We start from the raw sequence: 14,236 nt of genomic DNA, 5'->3' as shown, positions 1-14,236 counted from the left end.
CGACCAATTCAACTTCAGCATGGAAATCTCTTGTAGCAATTGTTTCTCCGATGTGTCTGCCCTTTCGTCTTCGCGAGGTAGCAGGAGTTAAGCTCGTTGACACGATACTCGTGAGGTCAGAGCAAAGTCGGTGTCTGAGCTTTGATTCCCAACGGAGCGTCGACACAACCGGGTCAACGGTTTAAATCGTTTTATCATTGCCAGCTGACGAGCTTGAATGGGGTAATTAACTCAGATCGTCTTCCGATCTTAAGGCTCGTGCAATTTCAGTTCACTTGCAGTCTTTCTTCAGCTTCGTTTTCAATTTTCGACACCCATCTATCTGGAAACACTCGTTTGATCCTGCAAAGGGTCAAACTTTATATCGGTCGCATAAGCGGTTATGCCTCGAGGTTTTGGAATGTAATCATGTCTGAGACTTGGCGGTCTTCTTGGGCAGGAGGCAGCCGCGAGATACAGCGGTAATAATTAGGAACCGGACAGCTGCGTGCTGCTGCCGTTGTTGCTGATCTCCTGAGGGCCTCTGGGCTCGTCAAGGTCGTCCGTGGCTGCCATTGAAATGGAATGTGGGCCTCGGAGCTACTCTTCAATGCATTATCACAACGGTGCCTTCCCATGACATAGTGATTTGATCGCAAGCCTTTGCCAGTTTTTCACAACGAGTTCCCACAACAAAAAGCTTCTTAAGCGATCTATCAAAAGTCTAGTGAAGCTTCTTAGGGCTACAGAGTCAACAAACGTTCGTTCTTCGCTGGCTGTGGGCGCGTGTCTTGTATCAACGATATAAAAGAAAAGGGGCGAAAGGAGCGGGTGGAACGGGGCAGAATTGAAGAGGAGCAATGGAGATATGGTAAAGAACCGCGATATGGTTTTACGTTCCGTTTATAAGAGTGTCAGCGCATTCTTAGGCCCATCGCTATGGCCTTTGACTCCCACGTCACGCGTACGACGCGTGGGAGAGTTAACCACCGGAGGAAAAGGAGCCAAGGAGTAAAGGGTTCACACGCAGGCCAATAGTTTATTATCATTTTGCTATTTCTTGTCGCGCAAAGGGTGGCGTGCCGTAATTTATAAGCTATAACACAATCTAGACGTATTGTTTATTTTTCCTTCCACTCGACTTGCGCGACACGCCATGATTAGTGACACTAAACGTCCAAATAAGTCTTCGAGATCCTAGCTTCATAACAATTTCTTCAACCGACCTCGCGCACGAACATTTTCTTGTGCACCTAAACCTAAACTTATGCATTTCTTTCTTCTTTTTTTTTGCTTCAGATGTAACGACCATTCGGAACAGAAATGCTTTTCAATAATACATGTAGGAGCGAGAGTTAGTTGTATATCGGTAACAGTTTCTGGCAGCAAGTGTTTGCTTACCGCCATCTGTCGGTTCGTTTTTTACTTTGTCTTAGAAAAATGAGACCTCTTTTTGCACCCTTCGGTGATAATGACATTTCCGGCAGCCTGTTTCAAGAGAAACCGTATTAATGGTTAATTCTCTCTCCACTTTGCGACTACTTGCGAGAATTTTGTTAGGTCAGGTCAAGTTGTGAGAAGAAAGTTTCTGGAATAAGTCAAACTTTGACTCATCGACAATTACGCTTCTCACGATTATCGCCACCCTGGATTCGAGTACCGAAACGGAAGAGCCCGAGCATTGGCCGGAACTGTCCCACAGGGTCAGGAAATCAAGTCATTGTATGAGCAAGTTGGGCTTCCCTGGCACCACTTCCTCTACGTCGTGGCCCTAGAATTTGACCTCATGTAATCGAATAGCGCGGATAGACGCATCGGTGATTCCTAGTTCGGCGAACACTTTGGTTCTCTTTCCGAACAGATTTTCGTCCGCATTCTTCTCTAGGCCCATTCCAAAACGTGCAACCGACGCACACGTGTAAGTAAAATACGTTCTTGGTCTTCCACCCAGGTTACGCGTACCCGGGTCTGCAAAGCTTCACCACCAGAGTCTCACGTTTCAAAGCCGCAACCCGCTTCGCCGGTGTGATGAGGATTTTTCGTGTCCCCCGTCGGCCCTGTAGCCGAGGTCCGTGGTCACATAGCGGAAGATTGTTCGTCTGGTAAAGTCAGCTCGGTCTTTGGTTACGTTCGTCCATCCCTCCGTACGTCCGACGATGGCGGTTGACCGATAAAAGAATGTCGATTATTTTTCGCACTTCACCATGGTAACAGATTACGTATCACGGAATATAAGTTTTACATGCAAAACAGGCAAAGAAACTAGTCTGCGCGTTAGCTGATAAGTATAAAAATATACTAATGAGTCCAATACGCACTGTGAAAATGCAATCTGACAGAGTAGGAGGAAGCGGATAAAAAATTGTAGTTCGTGGTGGTTTCGTTCTTGGAATAGTCGACGTCTTGATTCTGATCCTCCTGGTTCGTTGATCCTTGACGAGGAGATGGAGCATTTGTTGGGATAACGCGGTATGGTATAGGGTTTAATTGGGAAGTAATTGAAGGGGATGATGACCTTGAGAGTAACTCGATATCTTTGCAAACAACGAGGTTTCATCCTCCCCAAGAGTGAGTGGTCCTCGTGGTCCAAGGGCAGCCTCTCTTCGACCCCTCGGCCCGCAGTTACTCAATCCACGTGGGAAGCTGCCTGATATGCCCGCTCGTCTCCACCTCGATACCTCTCCTCTCGCACTCGCTCTTCCGTATCGAATTACCGTTGCCGCGGTTCGGTATCTCTCGTCCGAGTTTACACCTTTGGAAAGAAAAGCTCTGGAATCAGAGAGAATCTGTGGTTAGTGATATGGAGCTAATAGTAAGTTGGAGAGAAAATGAGAAAACGCATATCGACGTCTTCTCGTGACTGAGCCTCACCAGAAACGAACCTTGTCGACTTCTTTGTGAGGCTAGTAGCGTGACAAGCATAATTCTGGCTATGCGGCCGAGAAGAAGAGAAAAGAAGGAGAAACCTTGACACGACGCAAGAAGCTACCGCCGTTTGGGACTCGAAGCCCAATCCAGGAGTCGAGTCCATTAACATTCGGCCCGGCAAATTACAAGCCTCGCTAATGGACCTTCGGGACGCGGCCCTCGGAGATGAGTGCTGGCGATATCGCGATGCCCGCCCGCGCAAATGCACTACTTTTCTGGGGTGCTTTACTGCTTCCTCAAATCTATCTCGATCCTGCAACGTTTCTTGACCCTGACCCCAGTCGGGATGTTACATGCCGGTTTTTAACAGTTTCAAACAGTGTTTCCGCCTCTTTTTTTCGCTTCACAAATGAAGACCTAATCAGTCCGACCTAACGTCTATTGCAATTTCCATCAAGTTCACAAGGTCTTTTCGTGTTCTGAACGGGTATTTTGTCCCTGAATCACAATTCTTACCTATCCCGAATCTGGTGCAACCTTCCTTTTTTTCTTTCTTTCCGCTAATTAGTTTGGAGATTTGAGTTTATGATAAAACAATCGGATTCTTTCGGGGATGTTGTCCTTCGCACTTGACTGACCCCATACACTTAATCAGATCAAGAGTTCGGAGTTTTTGTTCCCGTGACAACTATTTCTGCGGATTCTTCATAACACGGTATATGATCATCACAACTTGGTAGGTGGTGACTGCGGTGATGACAAGAAGTGCCGCCCTGTCAAAAAGTCGTCGGCACCTGGAAGCAAGAACAGGTTATTGGTCCTAGAAATTGTTACTGCGGTCACTCGACCGCGTACTGTATACCTTTATAAAACGCAAGAAGATCATTTTATTCATGGGCTAAAGTTAATTTTTTGTGTTTTATGCAGCTGTGAGCGCTGAAAGCGTCTTATTAGAATTTTGCACCAATTTCTGTGGAAGAAGGAATTCCTAATTTCCAACCGGCTCTTTGCTTTCTAAAGCCGTCGTCAACGAGTAGAGTCCCATCCTCGCCACATTGAGTAATGGCATTGAAAGGTATATTATTTCAGCGACGGGATGGTCAAATTACCGGGTGACCAGAAAGAGGCTTTTTGTCGCTCCGCTTCGTCGAACATAGTTTTCGATCGCTATCAACGTACAACATCTCTGTCCCTAAGGATTTACCGTAATTACATACCCCCCTTAATTTTTTCCGCGGCTCGACGGCATCTTCACTATCAAAATCAGACCAAGTATTTTCAACAACCCAAGATCACATCGGCAAAGAAGTACAATTTTAGTTTCAAAGCAAGCGAATATTCTATTCAGTTACACGGAATGAAGTAGTTTAGGCAATCCGTTTCTTCTCATTACGGTGGCGTTAATTCATGCACGCTTTAGTTAACACGTTGTTGTTCCATGCGACTGACAATAGGTAAGATGAGTCCGCAGTATTCGTCGGTAAAATCTTCAGCTCGATAGAACGTGCCTCGTGCTCTGCCTGGACGTATTGTTGGGCTCTGGGTGTGTGGGGGAAGCAGAATCGATAAAAACCAGCCGACACATTGTCATCGAGGATACAGTAGATCCTTTGATGCCATCCAATCCGGTTCAGTCCGTAGATGTTGCTGGAGGCGCAGAACTAGCGATCGCTAAAACTGATCATTGAGTTTTTAAACAGAATTTGGGTGACCAAAAATAGCAGATTCCAATTGAAACCGGAATATGAGATTCTCTTGTTCGTATTTTACCGCGGAATTGATCTAGACTTGCGACAACTTTGACTGGCAATGAATTGTATGAGATTGAGAAATACCTAAGCACGGGTATGAAGTGAATCAACCGGTGGCAGGACGACGCTCTTTTGAGGTGCAATGAAACTAGTTTTATCCGAGCGGGTAGTCAGGCAGGTAGGTAGGAAGGTATCGATGACCCGTAGCTGCGCATCGAATCGTAGATGGAACATAGAAGAAAAAAAATGTTGAACCGTGGATAATTCGACATCTCTATTTGCAGAGCAGTTCCCCGGCCAGCTCAACTTTTTGTCAGTGGCTAAGCATTTTATGTTTGATTTGTTAATCACGAATTTCTTGGCGGACAAAGAAGCAGGGCGAATCGAGTACGCGGCCCTCCGGTAATATCAACCCGACTGATGAAGACACCGCGTAAATGAGGAGAGACCGGCCGCAGGAGTATCAGCACCTGGCTGCAAAAACTTGAGAAAGAGAACTCATCTCGGGCATCCGCGGGAGCTGAGAAAACTAGCTCGCTCAATTTTGTCGTTATATTACGTATAGTGAGATGGTAATATCGCTTCGTTCGGTAAAATTGGTTCAGGAAGGCTGATCATCAGGATCGTGTAAAAGTAAATCTGAAGTGAACTCTGATACACGAATTCCTCGGCATGTTGTGAAGACCGTGATGACAAGGATCAGGATCCTTTTACCGTCGTAAAGTGATTAAAAAATATCGATCCCTCCTCCACCGGCGTGTAAAACCTAAAGATTCTATAAGTCATCATTTCTAATAGCTCTCGCTTCTTACCTGCTTTTTGTCATGTTAAAGTAAATAACTACACCCAATCCACCCTCTACCGTGTGTTTAAAAGGAATGAAATTTTAATTACATCCCCTCGAGATTGACCGTACGTTACAAGTAAAATGCCTAGCTTATTAAACTAACCTGACACAACCCAACCTTGGTCAATCTAACCTACCCTATCTCAACTTAACTAAAGAACGTAACTCGAGTGTTTCAAGAGTATAAACTGGCCACCTCAGTCACTTGCTTACGTAAGAGCACATGACGTGGTTTTGCTTTACTATATTTCACCAGAAATAGTCCGCCTGCAGTTGATTTCGATGATGAATTGCCGTCACAGTTCTTAAACTTCGCATCTCCTTAGTATTATCACCACACAAATGAAGCATTTCATTGCACACAGCATGGCTCAATTTCACCAAATCACGGAACATCACTCATGAACTCGTAGAAATGTCTTCGGGTAGCTTCAAAGCGCTGATGTAACGTCAGCAATTAGTATAGAAAGTTTCGTCAGTGCAGGATACGATTGTGGGTGATATTCTGGGTTCGAAGTATCTTTGCTCCGAAATTCTCACACAGGGTTTAATTAAAATCTTTCGTTTGTCCGCACGGAGATACAGAGGTAGAAACATTGAGCCTGGTGAGGAAACGTGTTAATTTCGGACTAGAAGAGCACCGACTCGATTGGAACAAAATGGTACAAACCCGGTTTTATGGGTGGCTGGCTAGCTGGCACCTAGATGTCTGCCTTATGGGTACCTTTAATTAAATTAGCACGTCCGCAAAGACGAACTGCTGGGTAAGTCGCCGCACGCTCTTCAGTGACAAAACAATAGTTAGAATACAGTAGCGAGGATGAAATAATGAAAAACGAGTGTTGTAAAAATTTATACGTATATACCTGCCACACAGTGGCGGCAGTAAATTTTTACGACGAGGCTCGTCAATGCACATGCTGGCATTTGCCGATTGAGACGCATCCCACGTTTGGCATAGGTACCTACGCCTCTTTACGCTCACATCACGCATACATCGGTCAATTTAGGTATAGTTCGTATTTTTATTTTTTTTATTAGTTACCGCTTCTGTTCCTTCAAATTCAATTACAAATTTATTTTTAGAAGTGTTCAATTAGTCAAACCGTTGATTCGATGTTGAATGAGAGGATTTATTCTCCCGGAATTTCATGAAGAGTTTATTTTTTTGATTATTATTTAGTTTATGAGGTGTATAGGATCTTTTCTTTTGTACCTGTGGAAGTCTAAAACAATAAGAGAATAAAGGAGACAGCCGTTGCCGTCCGATTTATGAGTTTTAGGTTTCTTTACATACGTTTAAAGCATTTTGTAAATACTGGATTTAATAAATACGGACAAATACTTTGTATTTGTAAGCAATTTCTGGCACAAAGGGGGGCCAGGCGTATCTCTAATGACGCTAAGTAATAAGGCAAACTTGACTTCTAGCTTCCGAGCAGTTATCATATTTCTAGCATCTGGACATGGGAGCAGAGAGAGGTTCGGCAATAATAAAGTGTTAATTTTCTCGACAAACAGGGGAAACCGGACAAAATATCAAAACAAACATTGCGGCTCCTGTGAAAGCGGATTCCCCAACTTCGTATCATTCCGCATATGGATCAAATCATAAACCAGCAGTGAAACGCGTCGATGCTCCATGAAATAAAAAAGAATCAGATACACATGCAGTTGCTCTTCTTTACTGGTTATTTCGAATATACGTGCCCTGGAATACGGATATAATTTTACAATGCATTAAGTACTCGCTGATTGTGGGATGAACATGAATAACGTAAGTATCCTCCAACCCAGGGGACCAAGAGATCAAAGGACCTTCTGCTGACTTAAATGGGACTTCCGCCAGCATTAGTTGCCGGCAATTTGCATTGAAATGTGAATTGATACAGGATCCCAGTGTTAGTTTTCAATGCGGCTTAGCTTTGGCTTACACCGAGCACTTCTCAGCTTAACGCTTTGGCTTTATGTGCCTCGCCAAAACCATTTTGCATAGAATCATGGTGAGAGGGGTTAAGTTGAAACGTGAAAAACCGTTGCAAGTTTGACCAGTTTCAATTCAACAAATGAACTCCGAAATCAACAACAAGCAACGATTGTTGAGAATCGGTTCGACAGAGTTTCTCACTTGCTCGTAGCAGCGGAGCTTGAAGTTTCTTCTGTTTGATATGAGGTGATATGAGGACAGAGTAATACAAGATCGAAGAAATTTTCTCCTTCAATCAATCCTCGTTTGACGGATTGGCTCTCGGGTATTTCTCGCCAGTTTTTTGCGTCCGGTGGTCTCCTCGCCACCTCGTCTGGAGTCGCCTAGAGCTCATAGCTCGGGTGGAATGTATCGGTTCGCTGAGAAAGGAGCGCTCGCGAAATCTTCGTCTCGTCATATCCCTCGAGCCTTCCTGGTACGTGTAGTCACTCCGCGCAATGGCAGCTCTAGAAGAAATCGTCGCCAAACCTGGACCAAGGCTCTGCCGACGCCCTTGAGGTTACCTGCAGCCTGCAGCCTCGAGTTGATTCTCTCCCGTGTCTCCGTCAGTCAACTCCGTTTATAGCTATGCCTGGTCCAGTGGCAGCTGCGTCGATCCTCTTTCTCTCTCTGATCGCAACCGCAAGACTCTTCGATGCACTCTATGCGCGAGGTGTTCTTATGAGCATGAAGTTGTGTACTAATAAGTTTGTCGCTATTCGCGCTATATCGAGACATGGAATTCGACGCACACTTGTGCCGGCAGTTTGAATACCTCTGTTTTTACGAAATACACGTCCTTCACCATTACAACCGTAAAAACTTTTTTCCAGACATTCTTGAACTCAGATTTGGGTAAAATCAGCCGGGAAATCTTCCCGTTTCTCTGTTTTCAACTTCATTAGGGTCCGTTTCCAGTCTCCGTAGAAACAGGGGCAAGTAACCGCGACCAGGACCTCTACAGGGATCACTAATTGAGATCGGAATCCCGGGGAAGATATGCGGCAGCTCAGCGAGGCTGTAGGCACCTGTCTTTTGTCGGCTTGACTTCTTCCACAAACATGTCAGACTCGGACGTCTTCTTTTAGCTGTATAATTGTTCTCACGGTGACTATATTCTTTGTGAAATTAATTCCTCCGATCCTTGGATCTTTTCTCCGAACTGTCATGGAAGCAACGACCGTTGATTAAATATCCTTAATGCTTGTCAGGGTGCCTTACGCGTGAACAAGTCGTAGAGACAACTATTTGACAAAGAGATCGAGCGGCCGTATTTGATTCAACTGGGCAAGTGAAGAATGAACAATATTGAAAGTCCAGAAAAAAATCTGAGTCCATAAAGGAACGAGACACTTCTTCACTAATCAGTCACTGCATTTTTGATCCAGATGTTGCTGTCTAGCACAGATAAGAACAGAGCCATGAGAGCATTGTGCCGGAGAATTCAAACTGGTATAGAAAGAGCTGACGATAGGCATAAAAAACGAATCCAAAGGCTGGACACACTCGTGCTGGAAATTTGTTCCGACGTGCTCCGACACCGTGAAGGGTCCGATCGTTGCCACGAATCAAGACAATCGGTCGGATCCTTTCCTCGCTCACTCTGCGTTGCTTGACGATTGTCAAGTGTCACATATTGATATCGAATCTAGACCTATATGATGGCAATAGATGCTCCTTGTCTAAAACTCCTGTTCTCTGTTTCAGCTGCACGTCAATGTATGTGGGAGAGTATTGTCAGCATCCGAACCCTTGTCACACGGGACCGGGTCCACGGTGTCAGAACGGCGGCTCCTGCAGCGTGCGGGAATCCTACGGGGGTGGTACGCCATCTTTCTTCTGTACATGTCCCGTTGGGTTCACAGCGAGTCTGTGCGAAATTCCGGTAGCCAATGCTTGCGACTCGTCGCCCTGCAAGAACAGCGCCACCTGCACCCTGAAGTCGTTACGCGAGTACGCCTGCACCTGTGCCATGGGATTCACGGGTAAGCTTGTCATTTTTTGAATTTTTATAAATTGTTTTCCAATCTCTAAGATCTTGGCTGGCTTTTGCTAACTTTCTTTCAGACAGTTAACACATATATATACATTGTGAATTGCTAACGACAGAATGGTCCGTCATCTGCTATAGCTCAATGCGCATGCGGTACAATCCGAGAGCAGTTATTCGGTAGAATGACCAATCATCACGAAATTAGACGACAGTTCGCCGCAATGTAGGTATGTAATCTCAAAAGTTTTGACAGCTGTCAGTGTTGAACACAACTGCCAGCGACAACTGTGAAAATGTTTGAGGTTACTTTCATGACGGTTGATCGCCCTGACAAACAATTGCTTTCGAATTGTAGCACGTGCGCATTAAATTGTAGCAGACGATGAACCGTTCTGTCGTTAGCAATTCACTCTGTATATTAAATTTTCTGTCGATGAAAATCCTCCGAGAGCATCGAAACGATGAATCCACTTAACGAGCATTAGATATGTTTGAGGCCTGATTCCGCGAACAGTAGTTCAGATAACATTGCGACTGTTTTTGTCCCCGTATAATGTACAAGTTCTCTGGTAATGCAACCTCGTTGAAAGTTGAGTTCCCTTCTTACGTTTTTGCGTTCTTTAGACTTTGCGCAGTTTAAAGACTGAGCATTCGCAGCTATTTGCCCACTGGCTTGCTTCGAGTCGAGAGGCAGCACGCGCGTTCAGAGTTGACAAATAAATCTAGGAGGAGAAGGAATCCGTGGGGGAGGGAGGGAGAGTATGCCAACGCCGATAATTGGCCTCGTGCAATGCAGCCTTTTGCAACAGCGGGACCTTTACCGCAGTGGATCTCAAACTGGCAAAAAACATCGAGCCTACGAAACGTTATGCTGCAGTACTAATTACACCGTCCAAGTTTTTTTCCTCCCCACTTTTGACAGTCACACAATTCGACAAAAGTTAATTTTGTATTATCACTCTGTCAATGGGTTGTTCTTCGATTCCTTCGAGCAAAAACTCTGGCTGAAGTAGACCTTGCTGAGGACCACTGCTCCTGTAAGTAACCGACACCCTAAGTAGCATAAAAGACAAAAAGGTACTAAACAAAGCGACCGACTAGTCACTCGGGTTATTAGTTTCACTAATCAGTACCAGAGCTATGTGGACGGTTAAACAACGAGCACAGACAGCGACACTGCAGGATGGCAATTCTGGGTCTTCCCCGTGATTCTAAAAATCCTGATTCATTTTTACACGCGTCGATGTCCCTGATTTTTGCTCATTGAAATTGGTGATTCCGCAACATCAACGCAGGACGCATTTGGAAATTTTTATCTGGATGCATTTTTTCAGGTGAGAATTGCGAGAGACAAGATCATTGTGCCTCCTCGCCCTGTCGAAACGGGGCGGAGTGTCGCTCCTTGGACTTCAGTTACGAGTGCACTTGTGCGCCAGGATTCGTGGGACCTAATTGTGCCGAAGACATCGTAGAGTGTGACCAAAATCCCTGCAAGCACGGATTGTGCCACAACACGCACGGATCATACAAGTAAGTAAAATCTTAATTTCCAAATTTTGGCGAAGAGTGTGGTCCGATGGAAACAGAACGTCAGGGTGAAGCTTCGAAGCAAATAAATCAGCTGGCCTAAAGAGGCTGCTGTTACCGAGTCCGAAGAAAGCGACAGCGGATCTTGGCCGAGGTGGGAGTGAGATAGACGGACAGATAGGGAGGGGGATAAAGGCGTATAGAGGACGAGAACATAAATCCGAGCTTTGTTGAGATCAGGCAGAGATATATAGTCGGTTCGTTTCGGTCGACTCAGCAGACCCAGATAATGTCACCGAGTCTACCTTGCATGCGACCAGTATATATTGAATTATGTGTGGGTTTAAGGCTCCGGTGCCGATTTTTTTCATGCCTTTTTACGTCCGCGACGTTTATCGAGGGTGAATTGGAAACCAAATGAAATAGCATTGCGAATATTGGCTTCTTCTGAGAAGTTAGTCCCAATGGATAAAACTGCACATCAGACGCTTCATATTTTTAACCAAAGAGACACCCCCAGCAATTTCAACAGAATTTGTGATCCAGAGGTCCGATACTCTCCTTGTTGGACACCACTTGAATTCTCCCACCAATTCGATAGACCCCGCGACTGAGATCTCTTCTTCAAATTTCGATTCAGTCAATGCGTTTTAATCAAAACTTGTGATGTTTACAGAGCTAGACAGCTAGCTACTTTGTAATTGCTGGGCACCGATGCGTTAAATAACGTCATTGTAAAATGCTTGTGAAAAATTTTCTCAACTTTTCGTTGCCGTTTTATTAGAACATCTGAAGATGACTTCTCACAGGTTTTAACTTCGACAATCAACCGCTATAATGAAGATACTTAGTCTCTGAACTTACCCAGGATTTCTTATCCTTAGGGTTTCGTGCCCATCCAGACAGTCTTATTGGATTGGCTTTTAGTGGAACGATAAGCCGGTTCAGTTTGAAAAAACGTTTCGAATAGAACGAGCATGAAATATTTGTCGTACCCTTGGTTCGAATAAAAATTCGAAGCAGTAACATGCATTTAGAAGAAAATGAAATGAAAAACAACGATTATTACCTCAATTGATGACGGAAATTGCTCGTCGGACGGTTTCCATCGATTTTCTCATACTGATGTAAGTGAACACAAATGGCTTTAAATATTCTGACCTCTCTCAGTGAGAGGAGACACCGTTGGTCAATATCTTCCATTAATATCCGCTGCGTGGTGGAAGAACATGTACTGTCATTCGATTCTGCCTCAATTATCCATTTTGTATGGACGTGAAAATTGCCGTCACCGCATGTCCGAGATTCAAGACAACATCATTCCATGGACCATTACAGATTTGTGCTTACTGATTCCGTGTCGCATTGTGTAAACGTTTTTCAAAATCAGAATAGGAGAAGAATGAGTAGAGGGGTTCGGAAGACCAGTTCAAATGATCTTTGCACTCTCTGTTTGGAGTATAATCGTTCATTAAGTTAAGCTGAATGAAGGTAAAAATGCGGACTGATGGAACTGAAAGTCACGTGAATGGACGTGACTAGCGAACGAGTATAACAATGTGAAGATGACAACGACATTAGGTTCCAATAAATATCAGTCTTACAATTTGAAGATGGCTCCAATAATTCCAGACCCAAGCCGACTTACCATTAATTCCTTGCTTCACCTCATAGATTCTCCTTCGAGCGTCGTTTCCCATTAGCTGCTAGGCCGAGGCATGAAGCCGGGTATAGTCTGGTCACCATGAGGTAAAAGGCAAAAGAAAAAGAGACAGAGAGGGGCACGCGCGCACGCACGACTGATCGCTGAGCATGTAGGAGTGAGTGGAGGCAAGCAGGTTGGTACCGGTAAACGTAAACGAAGCAATGCAGCGACTCTGAATCTTGGCGGCAGAGTTCCGCAATAACTTCCAATTGAGATTAATAGAGACTTTGATGTTATTGCTGCCAGCTCCGGACGCCAGGTGGTGTCGGTACCTGATGCTACCGTGTTATTAAATGGTGAGGGCGAATTATTTGCGGAACGGATGAAAATCGTTTCGTTGAAGAGAGTCGGGGAGAGAGAAAGGGAGAGACTTGGAGAAAAAGAAAGATCGTTCAGAGTGTGTACCGGGTATTAACGGTGAATTATCACGCTGGATTTTTATCGATGCACCGTTTTTTCACTGAATTGAGATATTGTGGCAACTGTAGTGTCGAAATGAGTATCACTTCGATTCGAGAGCTAAGCGTTATAAGATAATCGATTCAAGCGTGCGACCGTATCTCATCATCGGAGCTCTCGCTTTCTCTCTGTGAAAGAATTCGAGAAGGACGTTCAAGTCTGTTAAGAGTTGCGGGAAAGCAAGGTGCAGATATAACTGCAGCCTGTTAATTGGTTCCCATCTTCCTAATAAAGGAACCGAACCAACAGCCATCGAATCATCAATTGCGACGAGCTTTGGGTAACAAGTTATTTTGAAATATCACTCTGGATGGTGGATCACGTACTGAAAAGACTGTGCGAAAGGGCAACGTGATTGTGTTTGAAAAGAAAACATATAAACGTAACTAATCCCATAACTGAAGGGTTTATGAGCTAGTATGCCTTAGTTCGAAAAATAAAGAAACAATCAACGTTCCTAGGAATTACTACGAACAGTATGGAATATCGACGAGAAAGGAAATATACCTCTAGCGTTATTTGCCGGCACAGTGGTAATTGGACGAAAGCTGAGACTCACGGGGAATGTGATTTATGAAATAATCTTCTCGAAGTAGATTTAATTGAGTGCCGGTGGGCCCTGGGGCCTCGGGCCAACTTGCATCCTTAGCGATTGTGCGCTGCTTTCAGCCTTTACTGTCTGTTTCGTTCCTTAGCGTAGCAGATCTTGATAAACCGCGCCTTCGTTGCAATTTTGGCCCGCCGAGGGTGAGCAGGACCGGAGGTCACGTTCTTTCCTAACGCGATGGAAAAGGAATGCATGCGAATATACGTTGGATCTGCAAAAGATTTTGCACTTCGGTGTCAAGACATTTCGTGTGAGAAGCAAAACGAAACTCCAGTCCTGGTCTCATCAAGCACTCGTTTCAGTATTTTTATACAGTTTCTACTTCGACGTACAAGCCGAAAATGTTTCATGGAAATATATACACAATATGCAGTCCTTGAGTTGGTAGGTACTCAATCCTTGAAAACAGAAAAATTGTCTTCTATCCATTTTCAACCGTGTCGTCAACTATCCCTTTACTGTAACCAGTGCTGCAAAAAGCTGCAATTGCGATTCACAGTCATAATTACAGCGCTTCATAGCATGTAATGGGCC

The 14,236-nt window shown here is 44.6% G+C and overlaps 1 protein-coding gene across 3 annotated transcripts in view; it reads left to right on the top strand.

Moving 5' to 3' along the window:
• The window catches only part of LOC124175120 (neurogenic locus Notch protein), a 156,951-nt gene that overhangs the window by 58,707 nt on the left and 84,008 nt on the right, over positions 1-14,236 (top strand). For 2 of the 3 annotated variants that reach the window (XM_046555036.1, XM_046555035.1), the window contains exons 3-4: positions 9,119-9,396; positions 10,739-10,934. In XM_046555036.1, the coding sequence (XP_046410992.1) occupies positions 9,119-9,396; positions 10,739-10,934 (474 nt within the window). Of the gene's footprint in view, positions 1-1,365; positions 1,369-9,118; positions 9,397-10,738; positions 10,935-14,236 lie in introns of all 3 variants that reach the window. The other variant, XM_046555037.1, reaches the window with a different exon arrangement.

Source organism: Neodiprion fabricii, chromosome 2 (assembly GCF_021155785.1).
Source record: "Neodiprion fabricii isolate iyNeoFabr1 chromosome 2, iyNeoFabr1.1, whole genome shotgun sequence".
Classification (NCBI taxonomy): domain Eukaryota; kingdom Metazoa; phylum Arthropoda; class Insecta; order Hymenoptera; family Diprionidae; genus Neodiprion; species Neodiprion fabricii.
The sequence above is the reverse complement of the archived record's forward strand: the minus strand, read 5'-3'. Positions and strand labels throughout refer to the sequence as shown.